General features: G+C 41.4%; 1 protein-coding gene across 1 annotated transcript in view; it reads right to left on the bottom strand.

Moving 5' to 3' along the window:
• The window catches only part of mast4 (microtubule associated serine/threonine kinase family member 4), a 182,125-nt gene that overhangs the window by 74,415 nt on the left and 85,044 nt on the right, over window positions 1-22,666 (bottom strand). The window contains exon 4 of the mRNA XM_038971316.1: window positions 12,497-12,528. Coding sequence (XP_038827244.1) covers window positions 12,497-12,528 — 32 coding nt within the window. The remainder of the gene's footprint in view (window positions 1-12,496; window positions 12,529-22,666) is intronic.

Here is a 22,666-nt window from a genome sequence, read left to right as displayed (position 1 = left end):
AATATTTTCTTCTTCTTGAACTGCACTGTTGGTTAAGGGCTTGTAAGAAAGCATTTCACGGTAAAGTCTACACTTGTTGTATTCGGCGCATGTGGCAAATAAAGTTTGATTTGAAGGGGACAGAATTACCTATCTCCGACATTATTAGTGTGAAAAGCGAAGAGGTGAGAAAATAAGGACTTCGGGAGAGAGAAAAGTTAAGGGGAACACAGGGAGACAGCCATGTCTCCCTCCGTCACTTCCCCAGATGATACAGAGACCCTTTGAAGTGCTGACATGCATCAGCCACAGTAGTATGAAGCACAGGCTCACAGACCAGGTAGTTTCTACAAGACTAAATTCTGCTATTGACTAGGGCTGGGAATTGCCAGGGACCTTACGATATGATTATATCACGATACTTGGGTGCCGATACATATAGAATCACAATACATGTTGTATCACAAAAACATGTTGGCTATTCATTTAAAAAGAAGATTGAGGCCAAGCTACAGTATAGGCTGAGAAATACAAGTTTTGGCCCAGGTACAGCCAACTAGTGATATACATGGGGCTCTATTTTCACCTAGCATTAAGCCAGCTCTAGTGTCAAACGCACACTCTTTGGGAATTTTGACTTGATAAAGCCAGCGCTCTGAAGCTGGTCTTAGTAGTAATGCAATTGGTTAGGGTATCAATTTTGCCAGGAGGCACACAGTAGCCTAATCAATAGCTGACTAAACTCCACTCCAGATAATCAATAATCAAATACAATTTCCTTGTTGAGATTCAATTGGCACATGCGCATCTGCGCTGAGATGCCTTCTTATTGTAGTATGGATTTCTAAACACAAAGGCACGCAACTACCGAGGACAAACTTAGGTACAAGGTAAGCATTTCATAATTTACATTTTAGAAGTATTGACCTTGGGTGAAAAGATGTAGTCGGAGCTAAATTCCACAAAGTCTCTGCTCCACTCCGTGGGTGGAGTTCATCAGAAACTTCATTCACCATGGAGTGGAGTCTATAAAATGATTTATAAAAAAAATAGTATCACAAGAAGAAAAACAGTCAGACATTCCCGTTGTTTCTTTACATTGGACATTGTTGTTGTCCATGCAGCTTCTGTGAAAAGTTTGGCTTGCTTAAGCGATGCACATTGAATGAAAAGTGTCAGTGACTGTAGGAAGTCACTTTGTTTACCTTTCATTTACATTTTAGCCTTTTAGCAGACGCTCTTATCATAGAGCGACTTACAGGAACAATTATGGTTAACTGCCTTGCAGATTTTTCACCTAGTTGGTTCAGGGATTTGAACCAGCGACCTTTCGGATAATGGCCAAACGCTCTTAACTGCTAGGCTACCTGCTGCCTGTGGCAAAGTCATTAACAGGCCATATCATGCGATGGTAAGCTAATCTTATTATAACGTTTGGGCAATGTCCAATTGTCCATGGCTCGAACATGCAGTGCCTTTCTGAAAAAGTACATATCCCCACACACTCGTTCAAAACAACTGGTAACTCTGAAAAAAACAAGGTCAAATAATGACGTCAGTTATCTTCAGGTCGGCAAGTTGAAGCTATAGAAAGAGTCAGAGTCCCCAAGTTGGAATTCTGAGTTGGGTGACTGTAGCTAGCTACGTCTAAACAACGTAGACCTCCCGGGTGACGCAGTGGTCTAGGGCACTGCATCGCAGTGCTAGCTGCGCCACCAGAGTCTCTGGGTTCAGGCTGGGCTGGGTTCGCGCCCAGGCTCTGTCGCAGCCGGCCGCAACCGGGAGGTCCGTGGGGCGACGCACAATTGGCATAGCGTCGTCCGGGTTAGGGAGGGTTTGGCCGGTAGGGATATCCTTGTCTCAGTATGTAAAAATGTAATAAAATGTATGCACTCTACTGTAAGTCGCTCTGGATAAGAGCGTCTGCTAAATGACTAAAATGTAAATGTAAATGTAAACAAAAGACTCCATCCACTATGCAAGTAACCATTTCAATGTAACTGTTACCGTTTACAACTTCTGTATCCTGTGCATGTGAGAAATACACTTGGATTTTATTTGATATAGTGTGTGTTTACATGAGACGGTAAAATCTGAAGAACCACATGACCTGCATCAAAGTCAGATTAGGATATAGGCCAAGGGCTAGATGAAGTGTATATTTACTACTACTTTTATTTACTAATTTCACCACTTTTATTCTTGAAATCTTTGGTTGTTTCCTACACTGTATCCGTAGAGATGGGTGGGGCTTAAAAGGATGTGAACGATGCTGAATGGGTGTAGACAAAGAAGAGCTCTCTCCAGTAGGTGTACCAAAATATTCACGGGCCATTATCTCAAATGTGGGGTTACAAGTGTATTAACTTTCAAAGCAGAATTACTTTCCCATTGTTCCTCAACTGCAGTGTATGATATACCATTTCCTAGCTCGGAGTCTCTACTTTCATCCAATGTATATAAAAAAACACTATTTAAAATATTGCTACATAGGACCAAATCCAGGTGGTGGGTCACATAAGCACTGTGTCCTCCTCTTCCATCAAAGCTGCTCCAAAGGCAGCATATTTCAGAGAGAAATCCAAAAACAGACTTCTGTCAGAATAAAGAGATGATTGCATGCAATTTCGACTCAACCATTCACAATCCAGCATGATTTGTTCCTCAACCCCCAAAAACAAAATGGTCTTGATGGTCGAAAAAGAGCTTGTAACGCTTACCTCCAAAAATGAAACGCGTGCAGGGGGCTGAGCGGGCTGCAAGGACTTGTGGGTGTCGGGCTCAAGCTTCGGGGCGTGAGGCTGGAAGTTAAATGTAAGTTTTGTAAATAGTGATTCCTTTAGCACACTAAATTTGCACAGGACAATGGTTACTCTCACTTAGATGGGCTGAGGGGATTTGGGCTGATGTATGCAGACACATACCCTGTTCTCCTAGCTAGCTTTTATACATTTACCACAGCAGCACAGCATAACAAATGGTCCCCTTTGAAATGACACAAAATGGTGTTCTGGAAATAGGTTACTAAGGTACTTGTCTACTCACACAACACAGGTTTAACATCTTAGAGGATTAAAAACTGTTTGGTCCTTGAGGTTTGATTGGTTTAAGCAATTATAATAGAAAGGGTCCAAACTATCCACACAGAGGTGGAGAGTGAAACCTGAAACAGGTACACAATGAAACCAACTCCTGCTTGAAATCTGAGGAATTAATAAATGCTATGAGAAGGCAATCATGTAACGTAGCCCTTCTTGTGTTACTTTTTGATTGATTAGATTTAGTTTATTTAGTAAATATTTTATTAACTCTATTTCTTGAACTGCACTGTTGGTTAAGGGCTTGTAAGTAAGTATTTCACGGTAAGGTCTAAACCTGTTGTATTCGGCGCATGTGACAAATAAAATGTGATTTTATTCTACCACCTTACAGTAACTTCACTGGCAACGAAAGAAAGCTCACTTCTTAAAGGTCTTCACTTTACATGTGATATATATCTTTTAGCCCTCCAAACCAGTGTTAACTGAGTTATCCAAATAAAAAAATCTGTCAGACTTTTACCTGCTATCATGGCAGTTAGTAGACAAAATCTATAATGATTAGCAAATAATAGTATCGCAACAGTATCAGTAGTCCATGATTAAACACTGGTATTGTTCCATAGAGCTGATGAATTCAAAATCAAACCATATTGACTTTCCTGTCAGTAATGACACTGAACTGGATCTAAATGAAATGAGTAGGCAACGTATGTGCCTACAGAGCAATACCTGCACTTGCGCTAGCTTAAGCCTCGGAGGACGCAAACAAACATGTGCCTTGGTGACCAGATAGCCACTGCCTTCACGGGTCATTACACTAAGAACTAATCTGTGTGATGTGCAATAGGAAAACAACAGGGCCATAACAAAGCCTGTGTTGTTTGAGTCTCTGGCCGAGCAGATTACTGTGACTGGTAGTAGGCAGGAGCCATTAGCCAACAAGGCCTTGGGTATAAGACTACTCTACTGCCAATCAACTTAACAATCATGCCTCACAAATGCATGCCATTTAATAGTCACACTGTCACAATGATTTAGTGGTTTCGGTATATGTGCGTACGTCTGAGTGTGTTTGTGTGTCGTCACAACCAAACAGAGGTTGTGCGGCAGTCCTCTGCTCGACACGCACACACACACAGTCCCTGTCGCTAAATAAATGCAGAGGATTTGACATCACACATCCTGCTGCGTATGCTGCTACAGTAGTGAAGCTGTATGTGGCAATGCTGCATAATGCTCACCGCTTGTTGTAGCTAGAGAAAAAACAACAAAAGGTGCAGCAGCAGGGACCAATGAAGCTGTCTGCTGCAGTGTGGAGCAGAAAAGAAAGAGGGAAAATACTCACTCCAATGTCAGTCCTGGAATCCTCAGCCTCTCCCGCTGGGCTTTCATGGCTGAACTGTGCTCGCCCGCTCTATTGTGCACATGATATATTCACACCACTCAGCCACAGAGCCACCCCGCTTATCCTCTACCCTGCACTGAACTGACAAAGAGCCAGAGCCAGTCACCACCATAGAGGAATGGGGCTAGCCTAACCCTCTCCTCCAACAACAAAATGAGGGGGAGGAGGGGAAAGAAGAGGGGAAACGGCAACAACACTGCAGCTTGTTTCGTGTCCTTCCACCACGTTCCACCTTGTGGATGTCAGAGGAGATCGTCAGCCTGAGGTGGCAGGGAGGGTGGGGGAGCACAGAGGCAGCACAATACCCCCTTTTCCCCTCCCTTCACACTCACCCTCCCATCTACTTTGCAAATGCTCGCGCTCACTCATTCGCGTCTCCTCCACCCCTTTCTTCCACTGACTGGTGATTCACTATAGCAACATCATAGCTCAGAATGTATTCATCCTATATTCTGTCTATCCTTCTTCATGCCAACCTATACAGTATTGCTGTCCATCCTTCTCAACCTCTATGCAGTCTATCCTTTCCATCACATCATCATGACTGGTCCTGACATCGCAGGGTGTCCTCACAGCACACAATGTCACTGCAGGGCTGCATTCATTTCCATATCTCCTCCATTCAAAACGATGTCATTCTAGAAAATGTGCATCCTACATTTGTCATTCCTAACTGTGGATTTCCAACATCCAGAAGAAAGTAATATATGAGAAGACATGAGCAGTCATTTTGGGGGAGGGCAAGAGCATGCCTCAGAAGGCCAATAATATAGTGGGAAGTTCCCCCAATACCCTCCTCCTGCCCCCCACCACCCCTGCAGTGCTTTAGTACACCCCTGGGGCAAGTGCTTATTCACCCGATTAAACACACCCTGACGTGCATCATCCGCCTTTTACTGTTGTACAATATGTATTGCTAAATAATCATGTGTACTCTACGTAACATATGCCGCGTCAATAACTACATTATTGATAGTCTATCATGATGATAATATACTGTAGGATCAATTAGAAAACAGCCAAGAAGAGACTGTCACATCAAAGCATACAGGGAATTGGGTCTTTAAATAGCTGTGAAATACACTAATGTACTGTATATAGGCTACGCAGTAAAGTATTCTGTAGTCTCAAATGTTTCTCTGGAAGCACATTCGATATAGATTGAAGAGAGAAAAAGTGCCGGCCAACAGTGCAGTCAACTGTTTCCAGGACTCCTTCCAAACAGCCTATCACAGAGTGCAGAGTGAAGCAGACAGACAGATAATGCACTAATGTTGCCGCTCTTCAGAAAACCTATCAATTGTTTCTTACCGGGATCAAGGTTTTAGGTAAAAAGCACTTTTGCAGATGACAGAGCATTGCATCGGCTGCAGCAGTAGAGCAGGCAGGTGGGGAGAGCAGGCAGTAACTGGGACGTGACAAGGTATGTACCTCTAGTACATCAGAACTAGGGCAGGCAGACCTCAAACCAAAAGCCGCTCCGAGATCCACTCATTCATTTTGTAGCGTAGCAACCTAACATAGCGACTCCACAACTGCAGCCTGCAACACTTACTCAAATGAACAATCTGGTTCATTCAGAGTTTAGATCGTGGCTCTTTTGGAAGTAGGTGACAGTTGATTAAATGGAGGACATTAATGGGTACACCATTGGGTACAACATACACCATTGATATTAGAGGTCGACCGATTAATCGGAATGGCCGATTAATTAGGGCCGATTTCAAGTTTTCATAACAATCTGTATTTTTGGACACCGATTGTGGCTGATTACATTGCACTCCACGAGGAGACTGCGTGGCAGGCTGACTACCTGTTACGGGAGTGTAGCAAGAAGCCAAGGTAAGTTGCTAGCTAGCATTAAACATATCTTATAAAAACAATCAATCTTAACATAATCACTAGTTAACTATACATGGTTGATGATCTTACTAGTTTATCTAGCTTGTCCTGCGTTGCATATAATCGATGCGCTGCCTGTTAATTTCTCATCAAATCACAGCCTACTTCGCCAAAGGGGTGATGATTTAACAAGCGCATTCGCGAAAAAAGAACTGTCGTTGCACCAATGTGTACCTAACCATAAACATCAATGCCTTTCTTTAAAATCAATACACAAGTATATCTTTTTGAACTTGCAAATTTGGTTAATATTGCCTGCTAACATGAATTTCTTTTAACTAGGGAAATTGTGTCACTTCTCTTGCGTTCCGTGCAAGAAGAGTCAGGGTATATGCAGCAGTTTCAGCCGCCTGGTTCGTTGTGAACTGTGTGAAGACCATTTCTTCGTAACAAAGACCGCAATTAATTTGCCAGAATTTTACGTAATTATGACATAACATTGAAGGTTGTGCAATGTAACAGCAATATTTAGACTTAGGGATGCCACCCGTTAGGTAAAATACGGAACGGTTCGTATTTCACTGAAAGAATAAACGTTTTGTTTCCGGATTTGACCATATTAATGATCTAAGGATCGTATTTCTGTGTGTTATTATGTTATAATTAAGTCTATGATTTGATGTCTGACTGAGCGGTGGTAGACAGCAGCAGGCTCGTAAGCATTCATTCAAACAGCACTTTCGTGCATTTGCCAGCAGCTCTTCGCTGTGCTTCAAGCATTGAGCTGTTTTTGACTTCAAGCCTATCAACTCCCGAGACTAGGCTGGTGTAACCGATGTGAAATGTCTAGCTAGTTAGCAGGGTGCGCGCTAATAGTGTTTCAATCGGTGACGTCACTCGCTCTGAGACCTTGTAGTTGTTACCCTTGCTCTGCAAGGGCCACGGCTTTTGTGGAGCGATGGGTAACGATGCTTCGAGGGTGGCTGTTGTCGATGTGTCCCTGGTTCGAGCCCAGGTAGGGGCGAGGAGAGGAACGGAAGCTATACTGTTACACTGGCAATACTAAAGTGCCTATGAGAACATCCAATAGTCAAAGGTATATGAAATACAAATGGTATAGAGAGAAATAGTCCTATAATTCCTATAATAACTACAACCTAAAACGTCTTACCTGGAAATATTGAAGACTCATTTTAAAAAGGAACCACCAGCTTTCATATGTTCTCATGTTCTGAGCAAGGAACTTAAACGTTAGCTTTCTTACATGGCACATATTGCACTTTTACTTTCTTCTCCAACACTTTGCTTTTGCATTATTTAAACCAAATTGAACAGGTTTCATTGTTTGGTCGACCTCTAATTGATATAGATGCAGAAAAACAGAAAGGGGCAAACGTAAAAAGGACAAAATACATTCACCTGTCTACAAATATATTTAAATGAAATGACAGCAATATTCCATCCGGGAATATAGTTTTTGCTTTCTTCTACTTTAGTTAATTGGAATGTCTGTGCTCCTCTTTTTCACCTCTTCTCTGTGGCTCTCTTACAGTAAGTATCACATTTCTTCCATGTCCAAGGCTACCTCTTTACAATGAAATTGGTGCCATAAATCTATGACTCACATACACAAGAAACACGTGGACATGTTGTATTTTAAATATGTGGTGGTGGAGTGGTAGCCTGAGGGAACACACTGAATGTGTTATGAAGTGTAATGTCACGTAGTATTTTAAACTGTTTGTAACTGTCTTATGCTGCTGGGCCCCAGGAAGAGTAGCTAATGGGGATCCATAATAAATACTAACACATATCCAAGCACATTGTTAAAAATCCTTGTTTTTTTTTTAAAGTCAAACTTCCAATGAACATGAGTCATTGTTATTGTCAAACAGCCATCTGATTGTCCTGCTGAGTTGATGAACTTTGCTTTTGTTGGGTGTTCATTCTCGGCTGTGTTCTGGCCCCCACAGAGACGCTGTCAACACAACCGAAGACTGGAGACAGACAACCATACACATGATAGGTTTGTCATATTGGACATGTCATAAATCACCAACACCCAGAACAACGAGATTTATCGAAATACTATTTGTTAATGCTGGACATATGCATCAATAAAGCATTATTGAAATACACTCTCTCATGTTTAACCAACTCCAAAAGAGTAAAGTGAAATTTATCTTCCCCCTCAGATTTTCTTTGTTTCTCTACCCTACTTTCTCTCTATTGTACCTTTAACAAATAGGTGTAGCTGGCCTATATTTGCTGTATGGAACAAATACAGGAAGTGGCTGCCTACGAATACAAAGAATGGGAGAGAGGATAGCGGGGCAGTAGTTGACTCAAGCACCCAGGAGTTTGTGAAGTAGCCAGTTGTCAAATGACACTGTTGAAGTGTTTTCCGAAACTCTAGACACAGAAGTAAACCGGGTCACTGGCTGTAAGCGCACTACTCTGTGGGCTTAACACAAACTGGAGCTACGAGCACATAGTGTATTCGGAAAGTATTCAGACCCCTTGACTTTTTCCACATTTTGTTACGTTACAGCCTTATTCTAAAATTGAATACATCGTTTTCCCCCCTCAATCTATACACAATGCCCCATAATGACAGCGCAAAAACAGGTTAAGAAATGTATATGTAAGAAAACCCTGGAAATATCACATTTACATAAGTATTCAGACCCTTTACTCAATACTTTGTTAAAGCACCTTTGGCAGCAACTACAGCCTCGAGTCTTCTTGGGTACAAGCATGGAACACCTGTACTTGGGGAATTTCTCCCATTCTTCTCTGCCGATCCTCTTGGAAGGTGAACCTTCACCCCAGTCTTAGGTCCTGAGAGCTCTGGAGCAGGTTTTCATCAAGAATCTCAGTATTTTTCTCCTATCATCTTTCCATCGATCCTGACTTGACTCCAAGTCCCTGCCGCTGAAAAACACCCCCACAGAATGATGCTGCCACCACCATCCTTCACCGTAGGGATGATGCCAGGTATCCTCCAGACGTGACTCTTCGCATTTAGGCCGAAGCGTTCAATCTTGGTTTCATCAGACCAGAGAATCTTGTTTCTCATGGTCAGAGTCCGTTAGGTGCATTTTTGCAAACTCTTTTACTGAAAAGTGCCTTCTGTCTGGCCACTAACATAAAGGTCAAATTGGTGGAGTGCTGCAGAGATGGGAGAACATTCCAGATGGACAACCATCTCCACAGAGGAACCTCGGAGCTCTGATGAGTGACCATTGGGTTCCTGGCCACCTCCCTGACTAAGGCCCTTAACCCCCGATTGCTCAGTTTGGCCGGGGGGCCAGCTCAAGGAAGAGTCTTGGTGGTTCCAAACTTCTTCCATTTAAGAATGATGGAGGCCACTGTGTTCAAGCGGACTTTCAATGCGACAGATTTTTTTTGGTACCCTTCCCCAGATCTGTGCCTCGTCACAATCCTGTCTCGGAGCTCGACTTCATGGCTTGGTTTTTGCTCTGACATGCACTGTCAACTGTGGGACCTTATATAGACAGGTGTGTACACCTTTCCAAATCTGGTCAAATCAATTGAATTTACCACAGCTGGACTCCAACCAAGTTGAAGAAACATCAAGGATGATCAATGAAAACAGGATGCACCTGAGCTCAATTTCAAGTCTCATAGCAAAGGGTCTGAATACTTACGTAAATAAGGTACCTGTTTTTTATTTTAGTATATTTCGATTAAAGGTAGACCATCTTGTTCAGTAATGTACATTTTATCACCCAACAAATGCCATATGTTCCATAAATGGGACAACACTGACATTCTTCAATACAACATTAAGGGGGGGAAAAAAGGCCAATATGCATTATGATGGGGGAATGATTCTGCCTGCCTCAGGCTAGAGCAAAGCCAATCACAATGGACACCAGAGGCAATAGAGGCCCCTTGGGTCCAAAGACACTGCGTGCGCTTTCAAAAGTGGTCCCCTGACACATATTGGTGGATCATCTCCTTGTGACTCCTCTGCAGTCAAATCATTCCCCAATCATAATGCATGTCACACTGAAACCTGCCACACAAGTCCATCAGAATAGGCATGAAATACACAGGAGGCCTTTAGCTGAGAAGGACTAAACCTGTTGGACTGTGATATTCATAAATGAAACAAATAGTTGGGTGACGCCTTTTGTGTTTTCAAATCCCACTTTATATTGAGGCTTTAACGGCATTCGTAACCAGATCAGGTCCTGTTGCAAATACAGTCGACACCATTCACATGTAATCCTATAGTGCTCCTGCTGTTTCTTTGCCCTAGCCTGAGGCAGGCAGACATAGCGCACCTGACTTAATCCAATCTGGATCCCTTTCAGGGACAATCTCCAGGTAAAAGTTGCCCTCAGGCACAGATCTAACATCAGCTTATCCTGCTTGACTCCTTGCCGTAACCATTAGGGGGAGGAAACACTAAGGGGCAGATTCCTCCTACTCCATATATCGTGTGGTTAAGGCTGGCGACCTGCCACTCTACCAAAAGGTCACAATATTTTCAGTAATTAATTAAACATGTGCCATCTAAGGCACATGCATCACCTCCAACAGACACCACAACCCCTCTCGCGTCTCTCTATCCCCTCTCGCGTCTCTCTATCCCCTCTCGCGTCTCTCTATCCCCTCTCGCGTCTCTCTATCCCCTCTCGCGTCTCTCTATCCCCTCTCGCGTCTCTCTATCCCCTCTCGCGTCTCTCTATCCCCTCTCGCGTCTCTCTATCCCCTCTCGCGTCTCTCTATCCCCTCTCGCGTCTCTCTATCCCCTCTCGCGTCTCTCTATCCCCTCTCGCGTCTCTCTATCCCCTCTCGCGTCTCTCTATCCCCTCTCGCGTCTCTCTATCCCCTCTCGCGTCTCTCTATCCCCTCTCGCGTCTCTCTATCCCCTCTCGCGTCTCTCTATCCCCTCTCGCGTCTCTCTATCCCCTCTCGCGTCTCTCTATCCCCTCTCGCGTCTCTCTATCCCCTATTCTATAGTGCAGCGGTTCCCAAACGTTTTATAGTCCGGTACCCCTTCAAACATTCAACCTCCAGCTGCGTACCCCCTCTAGCACCAGAGTCAGCACACTCTCAAATGTGTTTTGCCATCATTGTAAGCGTGCCAAACACACACACACACACACACACTATTCAATACATTTATTAAAAATAAGAATGAGTGTGAGTTTGTCACAACCCGGCTTGTGGGAAGTGACAGAGCTCTTATAGGAACAGGGCACAAATAATAATCAATAATTTTGCTCTTTATGTAACCATCTTACATTTTTAACCTTATTTGTTCATCAAAAATTGTGAAGAACTCCCCACAGGTTAATGAGAAGGGTGTGCTTGAAAGGCTGCACATAACTCTGCAATGTTGGGTTGTATTGGAGAGAGTCTGTCTAAAATAACTTAATACAGGCAAATTTTCATGCTAGTGGGTGCCGAGAATCCACTCTCACATAGGTACATGGTTGCAAAGGGCAACCCTATTCTGAGCCCTTTCTGCGCTCAGAAACTCTAGTTTAATGTGGTTTAAGAATTTAAATATAAAACTAAAATAATTTTTATTTATTTTTATAAATACATACACTTTTTATTTGGCATAACCAACTAAATTGCACGTACCGCTGGGGGTTTGGGAATAATAATACCTGCTATAGTGTATATAACATGTATAAACCCTAATGTCTATAAACTGTGTACTATACTATTGATCAACCCTATAGTGGAGATAACTTCAGTAATTTTTTCCAATTAAGATTTTTCAACAATGTAATGGTCTAGGCGTCAGTGAGATGCATGCATCTTATTAGGATCAGTTCAAAGGCCAATAGACGGCAGGGTACATATCACAGTACTGAAACCAATTTTGCACTGGTTGGTTATGTTACAAATATTGTACCTACAAATGGAATTTAGTTCGAGGGCCCGATGAGGTTGTCTTAGTCAGCTATTTAAATTTAAAAAACTTTATTCTAATTAATTTACTTGTTTAAATTAAACATCTAGATATATTTTTTCTTCAGAGTATCAGAAAATAGGTACATGAGAAGGAAACATTTTACTATGGACTCAAAAGATGGCAACATGCACTTCATGACCCGTCAGTCATTTTTGAAAGAACAGGATTCCCTTCTTTGGCTCCATGGATAACACACATACTGTATGCAGGTTGCAAGAGCTGCACAAAAATACTGTACGTTTAATATAAGAACCAGTTCAAACTTACAAACTTCCTCTCCTTGGAAGACTCAGCTCCTTCTGTAAATGAAAAAAAAAAGGAAAAAAAGATGAGGACAAAATATATCAAATGTTGACACAGTGACACAGAATCTTTGTTAAACAGCATGACATCAAACCTGAAAACACTTTAAGATGTTAAATGGATGCTTTTGTATTGACAGACCTACATATAGGTCATAGATTGACATTCAGACAGTGTGACTAGCCTTTCCAGCGACAATGGATCATTTATTTTATTAGCTACCTCTGCCACTTAAATGGAATGTGCATTATTTGTCATTATCATTTAAATAAAAAATAAATAAAAGCGATGACCTGCGCACGCACGCAGACATACCACCCTGTCTGAGTGTCTATTCATCCACTCCCAAAGCATAAATTCACTTTCTTGGCTCCAGACGCTGACCCGGTTTCTGCGTCCCTCGAGAAAAAAGCACTGGTTCACAAAGTTAATAATGAACCAATTCACACTCTCGTCAGAGGCCATATGCAAATCACAGAATTACTGTGCCTCAGAAGAGGAAAAATGGCTAATTGCTTGACCATTACAAGCATAGACAAAGCTTTGTCTCAGGAAAACAATGACATAAGCTACAGTAAGCTCCAGCCGGGGTTTGTACTGTACCGTAGCAGTCCCTACAACGGGGGAAAAGATCAACGACAATACTTTAATTGATTGGCCACCTTGAGCGGATTAAGCACTTTGATCCATGCCAGCTTTGTATTTACTGTACCCGTCAATGAATGTGAAAAATGTATAATAAGCATTTGCGTAAATATTTATCCTGAATGTTTCATTCATCAATTGAGATGGATCTGAATATGTTTACAGGCTATGTTGAATCCACAGAAATCATACCCTTTTTATTGGACAAAAACTGCCTCGATTCCCTTTAAATATTCACATCTGTATATATCATAAAAGCAGTGTGTTCATCATTATGCACAGTTTGAATACTGCACCTTTAAAAGCAGGCCTCAATGTGTTGAAAACGCAATAAAAGTTAAGAGGTTTCCCAAAAATGCACACCAAGCTATGCAGTGTGCACTTGGGGAAATGCAATAGTATAAATATACCAGCAGAGGGGAGCATTTACAGTGAAGAGGTGCTGTCATTTCCTGATATGGTCAATGGCTGGATAGGGACTGCTGCGGTGAATGTGTTTACAAACTAAACCAGCCTGTAACTACACAGAGCAAGTGAACAGAATATATTTGAATTGTGACTATGGAACTGCACTGAGGTGTACATACATAAAGGACGTTTGCACTTTTGCACTAATCTCAAGAGCACTTACAGTATGTGGTGTCGACTAGATTGGCATTTCCATTCAATTGCTTCCAGATTCCGTGGAACAACAAGAATGTCCACTACCACTAGAGCTGGGCGATATATCGAATTAATCTTTTTGCGCGATATTCCAAATTCCTGTATGGCAAGAATCAAGGCTTTGTTATTTTTTGTTTTCATGTTTTCGCGTTTATGTCCTCTTGTTCTCATGTTGTATTTTTGCTCTCACCTTCACTCCTCTGTGCACCTTCCCATTTACAGTGCATTCGGAATGTATTCAGACCCTTTTGTTCCACATTTTGTTACATTGCAGCCTTATTCTAAAATTGATTAAATAAAATGTTCCTCAATCTACACACAATACCCCATAATTACAAAGCGAAAACAGGTTTAGACAATTTTGCAAATGTATAAAAAAAAAAAAAAACTTATTTATATAAGTATTCAGAATCTTTGCCATGATATTTAAAAATGAGCTCAGGAGCATCCTGTTTCCATTGATCATCCTTGAGATGTTTCTACAACTTGGAGTCAACCTGTGGTAAATTCAATTGATTGGACATGATTTGGAAAGGCAGACACCTGTCTATATAAGGTCTCACAGTTGACATCGCATGTCAGAGCAAAAACCATGCAATGAGGTCGAAGGAATTGTTCGTAGAGCTCCGAGACACGATTGTGTCGAGGAAAAGATCTGGGAAAGGGTACCAAAAAATGTCTGCAGCATTGAAGGTCCCCAAGAACACAGTGACCTCCATCATTCTTAAATGGAAAAAGTTTGGAACCACCGAGACTCTTCCTAGAGCTGGCCGCCCAGCCAAACTGAGCAATCGGGGGAGAAGAGCCTTAGGCAGGGAGGTGACCAAGAACCTGATGGTCACTGACAGAGCTCCAGAGTTCCTCTGTGGAGATGGGAGAACCTTCCAGAAGGACAACCATCTCTGCAGCACTTCACCAATCAGGCCTTTATGGTAGAAGAGCCAGATGGAAGCCACTCCTCAGTAAAAGGCACATGACAGCCCGCTTGGAGTTTCCTTTAGGCACTCTCAAGACCATGAGAAACAATATTCTCTGGTCTGATGAAACCAAGATTGAACTCTGGCCTGAATGCCAAGTGTCACGTCTGGAAAAAACCTGGCACCATCCTTACGGTGAAGCATGGTTGTGGCAGCGTCATGCCGTGGGGATGTTTTTCAGCAGCAGGGACTGGGAGACTAGTCAGGATCGAGGGAAAGATGAACAGTGCAAAGTACAGAGAGGTCCTTGATAAAAACCTGCTCCAGAGCACTCAGTCCCTCAGACTGGGGCAAAGCTTCACAAGGTTGAACAGTTGAATTATGAAAACACTGTCTGTCTCCAACTGTTTGAAAAGCATGTTAGCCTGTCCACTTTGTTCAGATGTTGAAATCAAGTGGCCTACCGTATTTCTCAGAATGAAAACAAGTTGGCAGTTCCTTATATAAGGATTAGCTGGCTAATCACTAGCAAGTGGACTTGAGAGATTGATGAGACCGGTGTTAATTTTCTATATCTTAATGCCTGCAACAAAAAGTTTGTTATTATTAGTAAAATGCACATAATGCACGGTTCTAGCTTAAAGAAGGGCATTTTCATAGACTTGAAAGCAAGATGAGTGACTATTGCAAAAACAAAAAAGCAGGTCAAACTATTTTGATTCATAATTTAATTAATTTGTGGAAGGCTTATGCTAGGTATAACTTCACAATCTCTGAATTCCTTAGATTATTTGACTGTTTGAAATGCAGCATATTTGACCTTTAAAATTGTACAAAAATGCTTATTTAGAGAAAACATTAAAAAAAATAGATATATCATGAATTGCCCATAAATTTGGGGGGGAAAATCTAGATGTGATTTTTAGGCCATATCTCCCAGCCTTAACTACCACACATGACAATTACAGGACTAAAACCCGAACAACTAAATTTGTAACTCGTTTCATACCAAACCCCTTCTGCAGTATGTCACTGCACTAAACAATCACACTCAACAATACCTAAAATAACAATGGTTGAAGAAATACATAGAGTAAGTGTGAGGTCCCTTTGTCAGAGATGAGACAGCAGTGTTTAAAGAGATGTCTTTAAAGGTTCTTCTAGTCAGCAGAAAATTAACTAAGACCCTCTCCCCATTGCCATCAATTAGAGCTGAATGTCTGCCCCCCTGTGCTGGCTCCTGTGCACCCAGGACACCATTTCATTGGCTAACATGACCGCGGTTCACATCGCTAATTACAAGGGAATGAGTTAACGCTAATGTGAATTCTAACCAATTACAGCATCGCAAATCACAGTGGGCATCTACTGTCCGGTCTAGCTCGTTCACTGACACACTGCTATGACAAATCCTGGTAAAAACCTGTGGAGATTACCCTTAAGATTCAAAGTACATACTGTAGACTTAGGCCTACTGTGAATTGTGACACAACACATTTTACATTGAAGTCATGACTATATCCCTTACAGAAGTTGGTCTACTGACAAAGACCTTTGGTGTGAGAAAACTTTATTTTTTTCCACTGGGTTGTGTTTGAAGAAATAAACTGAAGACGCGCGCCCTGTTTATTCTACTTAGTCACATCTAATACTGTGAGACAGAGTACGCAAAACTCAAACAGTGCAAATGGTGCTATTTCTGAAAGCAAACACCCCTGTAAGCATGCAGGCTAGACTACACCATATGGTGTGAAGACACATCAGTGTGCATGAAACCACTGCGGGGTGCGACATGGTACTCATAACAGAACACCCAGACAACCACACTGAATAGCAGTCAGACTGCAGCTTCCACGCTAAGAAAAACGATCAATATTCTCCATAGGGAACAAAAACTTGATCTGATACTAGGCAACAGCAACAGGCAACATTCAAAGTGAACCCTCAAAGTCAAGCATGAGTGAGAATGGAAAACTATCAAAGGAAAGTTACACTTGATCCAAAACCTACTAAACAACGTGTGAAGAGTGAACCCTCAAAGTTAAACATGAATGGGTAAGAAAGACTGCCTATATTACCCAAACAGAAGAAAAACGTGATCCATAACAATAGTAATATGGGTGATATCATAATACCACCCAGAAGTCCTAGACAAAACAGTCATTCAAAATGGACCCTCAAAGTTGAGCTTGAATGAGTAAGAAAAACTATCAATATTCTCCAAAGGGAAGAAAAACTTGATCCAAAACATGACCTTAATCTCCTAGACATTGAACAGAATGAAGAGTGAACCATCACTGTTAAGCATGAATGTTAAAACAAAGGATCAACAGTCTCCAAAGGGATGAAAGATGCATTCAAAACATCCACTATCCTAACCAAGTGGTTTACTGTGACGCTCACTTCATAGAATTTGCTGTGATATTGGACTGCAGTTCACTGACTGACCGCATTTTAATCCATAGTTTATTTCAGCATTCCTCTCATCCAACATTGCTGAAAGTTATTATGGATAGGTTTTTCTGTAGCTAATGTGGGAGCACAGTATGATGCAGAAGTTGTCCTTCTCCCATCCCTCCTACTGATGTCATAAAGGAGGGGGGATTAATGACTTGTGTGTTGCCCTGTGATTGGCTAAGCTCCTGCTGTGTCTGGGGTCAGATTGGATGACCTATGACGTTTAGGTTCGTGCCGGGGGGTCTGTCAGAGAGACTAGGGTCATGCGGCGCCTCTATTGCGCTCTCATCTACAGAGTAATGACAAGGCGGGGGTGGAGAGTCTGGGGAGAGACTTGACTGAAGAGACTGGGATAAGGGTAGGATAAGGCTGGCGCAGATATTGACAATAGAAGGACCCAGAGCCTACACCTGCTCCTGGTCTTCCAAGGATTGCCCAAGATCCAACCTTACTTAACTGTTGAGACAAGCCAGCAGAGGGATGCAGGGTGGTATGGTCAATCTATGAATGGTCACTTGCTGAAGGACAAAGAGTAGACTAGGTCAAAGCTAAAACCTTATTGGAAATCTTGTCATGTCTAGATGGTATGACAGTGGAATATGGCAGCTAGATGTACAATGCCACAAGTTCTTATCCACCGTTACATTCCTAATGTTAATCACTAGCTGAAAACTATTTGGACTGAAATATTTAAACATTTTAAGATAAATAATAAATAATAAATAAATTGCTAGATTTACATGATTAATAATCATGAATACTATCCATGATTATTCCAATGCCTCTAAGCTATGTCCACAGAATATCATAAAATTAGCAATTCAAGAGTAAGCTGTTGCCAATCCATTTTCTACACTTTCTCAGCTCCTGGTAGGGTGAAATAGCCAGCTATCACACTGTGCAGGCTGCAGACTGTTGACTGAACACATAAGAACTCTTGTCAGTTTATAGTTGTTTTTAACTCTTGCTTCCTCCATCTCTCACTGAGAAAAACAGACATCAAAAGAGGATGTTGTGTTACTGAATAAAAACATCTCTTATTGTATCAGTCAAACAAAACGTTCCACAGGCATAATCTGCAGAAAAGTAATATCACATACATACAGTGAATCTACTTGGCAAACTGTTTTGGGCTTAGTCTTCAGAAAGCACAAGTGAGGATCTGTTTTACTTGTGCCAATAGGCTTACTAAAAATAAAACAAGCTGTGAAGAGTCTTGCCACCGTGTCTCATCGAGCCACCTGTTCGATGTTAATGTTAAGTGTTGGCCGTATATAACATTTTCATGAGAGGGCGATGAACAGTACCTCGTAATGCCATATACTGCTAGAAAGCTTACATTTTCGGCTTTTTGGAAATAGTCATAATTTATCTTAGAGTTGTATGCACTTTTGTACTAGTATGAACTAACATAGTAAATCCTATGAAAAATACTCCATTTCATTTTTTAAATGTCATACGCTATGAACAACCTATTCATAACAAATGGGGGTAATCTACATAGTTATACTCACAACCAAATGTACATTTGACATGCTATAAGATTTCAGCTGCCTTATTACTCTAATAATTTTTTTATATAGTTATTAGCGGTCTGCCTTATTTCCTGGTGCACAGCCTTCATTCATACTTCTCTCCCTCCCCACGTTAACGTAGCAGAGTTGGCTAGCTACTCTACGAATTCGCTACGATCTTAGATTTCATCTAATATAAAGTTTGTCCATCTGCGAACACAAAGTGGTTTTGGTTCACATCTACAAATAGTTTTTTTTTTTAAATACAAAAATGGATAAAACCATGTGTTTGTCTAAGAACCATGGGACACGATGCGGGAGAATCAGCATTCCAGTGCTACGTGCATGTGACGCTGTGACGAACCCCTTCCCCAAAAAATTGGCAGAGCCCAAACAGTGAATACGTGTTAAGGCGGGACTCCCAAGCCTCCAATGTTTGTGGATATGTAACCTGATACCCCAGGGTCTTGCAAAACGTACTCAAAGATGGTTAGGTATAAAGATATGTAGAAACTGTTTCTCCAATAGAAATCCCCGACCACACTTGTAGAAGATGTTGGCTAGGTAAACTCGTGTGCAGTAGCACGTCATCGGTTCAGTCATCTCGCGCCGAACTGCGCATGTGCAGGTCCGTCAAATCAAAGTAACTCCTTTGATATAAAGTTGCTTTTGACGACAATGAAAACATATCAGTTTGTCACTTTCATGAGGTTGGAGTAATAACATGTTCAGCTATTTAAGACATTGGCTCAAATCTGGGTTATGCCTTTAGAGTTCGAGAAAATGAACAACTAAGGAATCGTTTTTTGAATTCTCTCATTGACTTCTCAAACCCTGGTCTGGTTTGCTGGCTCTGTGCTTCACAGCTCTGTATGGGTTTTGACTGACAGCCATTCTGAACTTGAGCACAGCACATGACAAGAAGTTGCCCCATCCCTCCGTCTCATTGGGCAACTTTTGCAAATGTTTTGTTGTCTGAGTGAGGGAAATGTAAATTAAGAGGACTATGTATTTTGAAAGATTAAGGATTATAATAAATACTGCTTTTGATGTCATACAAGCAAACAAAAACACCCGTTAGTCCAAATTATGCATATCACATTTCCATATCATAAAACTCATGTCATATACAGTGTCAACGTTTATGATCACTATGTTTGACGTACATTTACAAGATGACATGTCATACTCTGGGTTGTTCTGAACAGAATGAGCTCGTTTGTCTATTGTGAAGAAAATTTGTCGCCGAACACGCACCTTAATGCACTCTAATCCTTTCTATGATTACAAAATTACAATCCGTTTCTCTGAATTGCCTTGTGAAAGCCTAACACTAAGATCCTTCTTCATAATTTAGCTAGTTGGCAATAGAACAAGCTTTCAAATGATTCCCACCTGACCCAGGTTGCGATTTATAAATGGGTAGTTTTTGAATTACGTGGACTACACTGTACCACGTTCAGTCTAGCTTCTGAAGAATTTTATGGTCATAACTTTATTCTCAATATAAAAAACTGCTTCTAGCTCAAGTAGGAGCAGCGTTTTGATGACGAACATGGTCATTTGTGTTCCTGTTGCCATTTACAGCTGCCATGGCGTAAAAGTAATGATGCTAAAATATGTCCAATCTAGTCAAAGTGAAAAGGAAAACAGATGAGTTCATGTTTGACTAACCTTCATCCTCATACCTTAGCAAATTCTGCCAAAAACAAGAAGTGGTTGCTAACAGGCAGTGTATAGGAGGATCCTATACACTGGGGCAGCAGGTAGCCTAGGGGTTAGAGCGTTGGACTAGTAACCGAAAGGTTGCTAGATTGAATCCCCGAGCTGACAAGGTCAAAATCTGTCATTCTGCCCCAAACAAGACAGTTAAACCATTGTTCCTAGGCCATCATTGTAAATAAGAATTTGTTCTTAACTGACTTGCCTAGTTAAATAAAGGTTAAATAAAAAATGTAGAAATCCTCTGATGTATTGACAGAATACTTCAGAGAGACTGAGACAACGCTTTTATCAACGACCTCCCTCCTGAAACGGTCAGAACCGTGACGCAAAACGATCTCATGAAAGTACATCAGAGTGCTGTATCGAAAAACCATTCACAACTGATGGTAACAGGGATGACTTCAGATGGTTGCATACTCCGCAGGGCCCAATGTCACTGGATGACCGCTGGCGGGAACCATGTCAACTGCAAGACTTGACATCAAAGCAGGCAGTGACTCTTTAAAGACCTTCTTGTGATGCTTTATTAATAATTCCCTTTGATTTTCTCGCTCAGCTCAAGATCAAAAGTGCACTTTCTTGGCCTTGGTAAACTGCTGACTTGCAGGATACTAAGAGGAGAAAGCCCAGTTCCTGAAACACAGATAGTGGGGTTGTATGACTGGGTTGAAGGAACGTCACAAAAAGACAAGTGCAACAGCCTCAAGGGTTTGCTTTTTCCCAACAACCAGTTGTTATACAAGGTCTTATGACCTTGTATAACATAGGTAGAAAGTATTAACAGTTCATTTCACAACAAGAAATCTAAACTACTAGACATTAAGGTATTGTACATGCTTATAACAAGTCTTATGATGCATTATGATCACAATATAATGTATTATACACAATGAGATATGTCTCGACCACTAGATTCTTGAGAGCGAGGTAGTGTGACATGTCGTCAATCCAAATATAACTACACTATGACAGCCTGTGTCTCACACAATCTGTACCAATGTGCCAAGTATTTCACATTAAAAACTGAGATGAGCACAACACTAACAGAACGCAACTCTAAAAGTTCATCTCATCAACAAACAATGACAAAAAAGAACCCAGAGAGTTTTTGTGGGAGATGATTGAAAACGGGACATTTTGGGGGTACAGACGAGACAGCTGACATCAAAACGATCTGCGGGAGTTTCCATAGTGTGTGGACATCTCAGCTGGAGTTTTTTCTTGGGGGGGGGGGGGGGGGGGGGGGGGGGGCTTTTTTCACTCAGCTGTCAGACCCACAATTACTCAGTATAAGCAATGTGTTTATACCAACACACTAATAATTAATGTTGTGAATAATTATAGGATTCAAAGGCTTTCTGTGTGGATGTAGAATAAAACCTTACGTTTGATTGATGAGTCTGCTCCCAGACAGCCTGTCAGGGATCTCTTTGGTTAAGATGAGTAAATACCGTGAGTAAAACACTAGTGATTCCAGCGTCTAATATTTCCACTGACAAGAAAGAAGGCATCATGTTCAAAAGAAACTGATATCCTATCCATGTTAATCATTTCGCCTCACCGTTTTTCATACATATCTGAAATCTCTCATTGATCTGAGTGAGATGAGAGATCTGCTCACAATTTTTAAGATCCTCTTTGTCACACTTAGATGAGGGAACAATGACCGTATCTTTTAAATTAAGGAATATATGTTTTTCATGATTTATTATAGGAGTTTAAGTGTCATAACAAAGGATATTGTTAACTATTAACACTTTCAGGTACACTCATCTTTTCAATAACAAAGCTAGAAGGCACCAGGACAAAATTACATGAGATATACTTCAAATTACTTGCTTGCTAAAAAGGCCAGGATTGCATATGAAGCTGAGCTGGTTTGGTGAACACCCTTTCCTGAGACCTAAAAACTCATGTTAGCTCCCAAAACCAATGCATAGACTTTAGCTCAGAGATATAAAACAGTCAGCCCCATCACCACTGATAGCCCACAAAATAATAACAAACTGTTCTCCAATATGCTCCGCTCACTCAGACAGGGATCAACTCCTGTGTTATTTATGGAGAGAGAGCTGCTCTTGATGGCAAAGCTCACAATTACTGTGGGATATTTCACTGATCGGTTTGTTGACATCTATAACACTTTGCCTGATAAGGGGGATGGAGTCTGTCATAAATGTATCAATTGGTTGCTCCACCAGTGTCCAGTGTGA

This window comes from Salvelinus namaycush, chromosome 31 (genome assembly GCF_016432855.1).
Source record: "Salvelinus namaycush isolate Seneca chromosome 31, SaNama_1.0, whole genome shotgun sequence".
Taxonomy (NCBI): domain Eukaryota; kingdom Metazoa; phylum Chordata; class Actinopteri; order Salmoniformes; family Salmonidae; genus Salvelinus; species Salvelinus namaycush.
The sequence above is the reverse complement of the archived record's forward strand: the minus strand, read 5'-3'. Positions and strand labels throughout refer to the sequence as shown.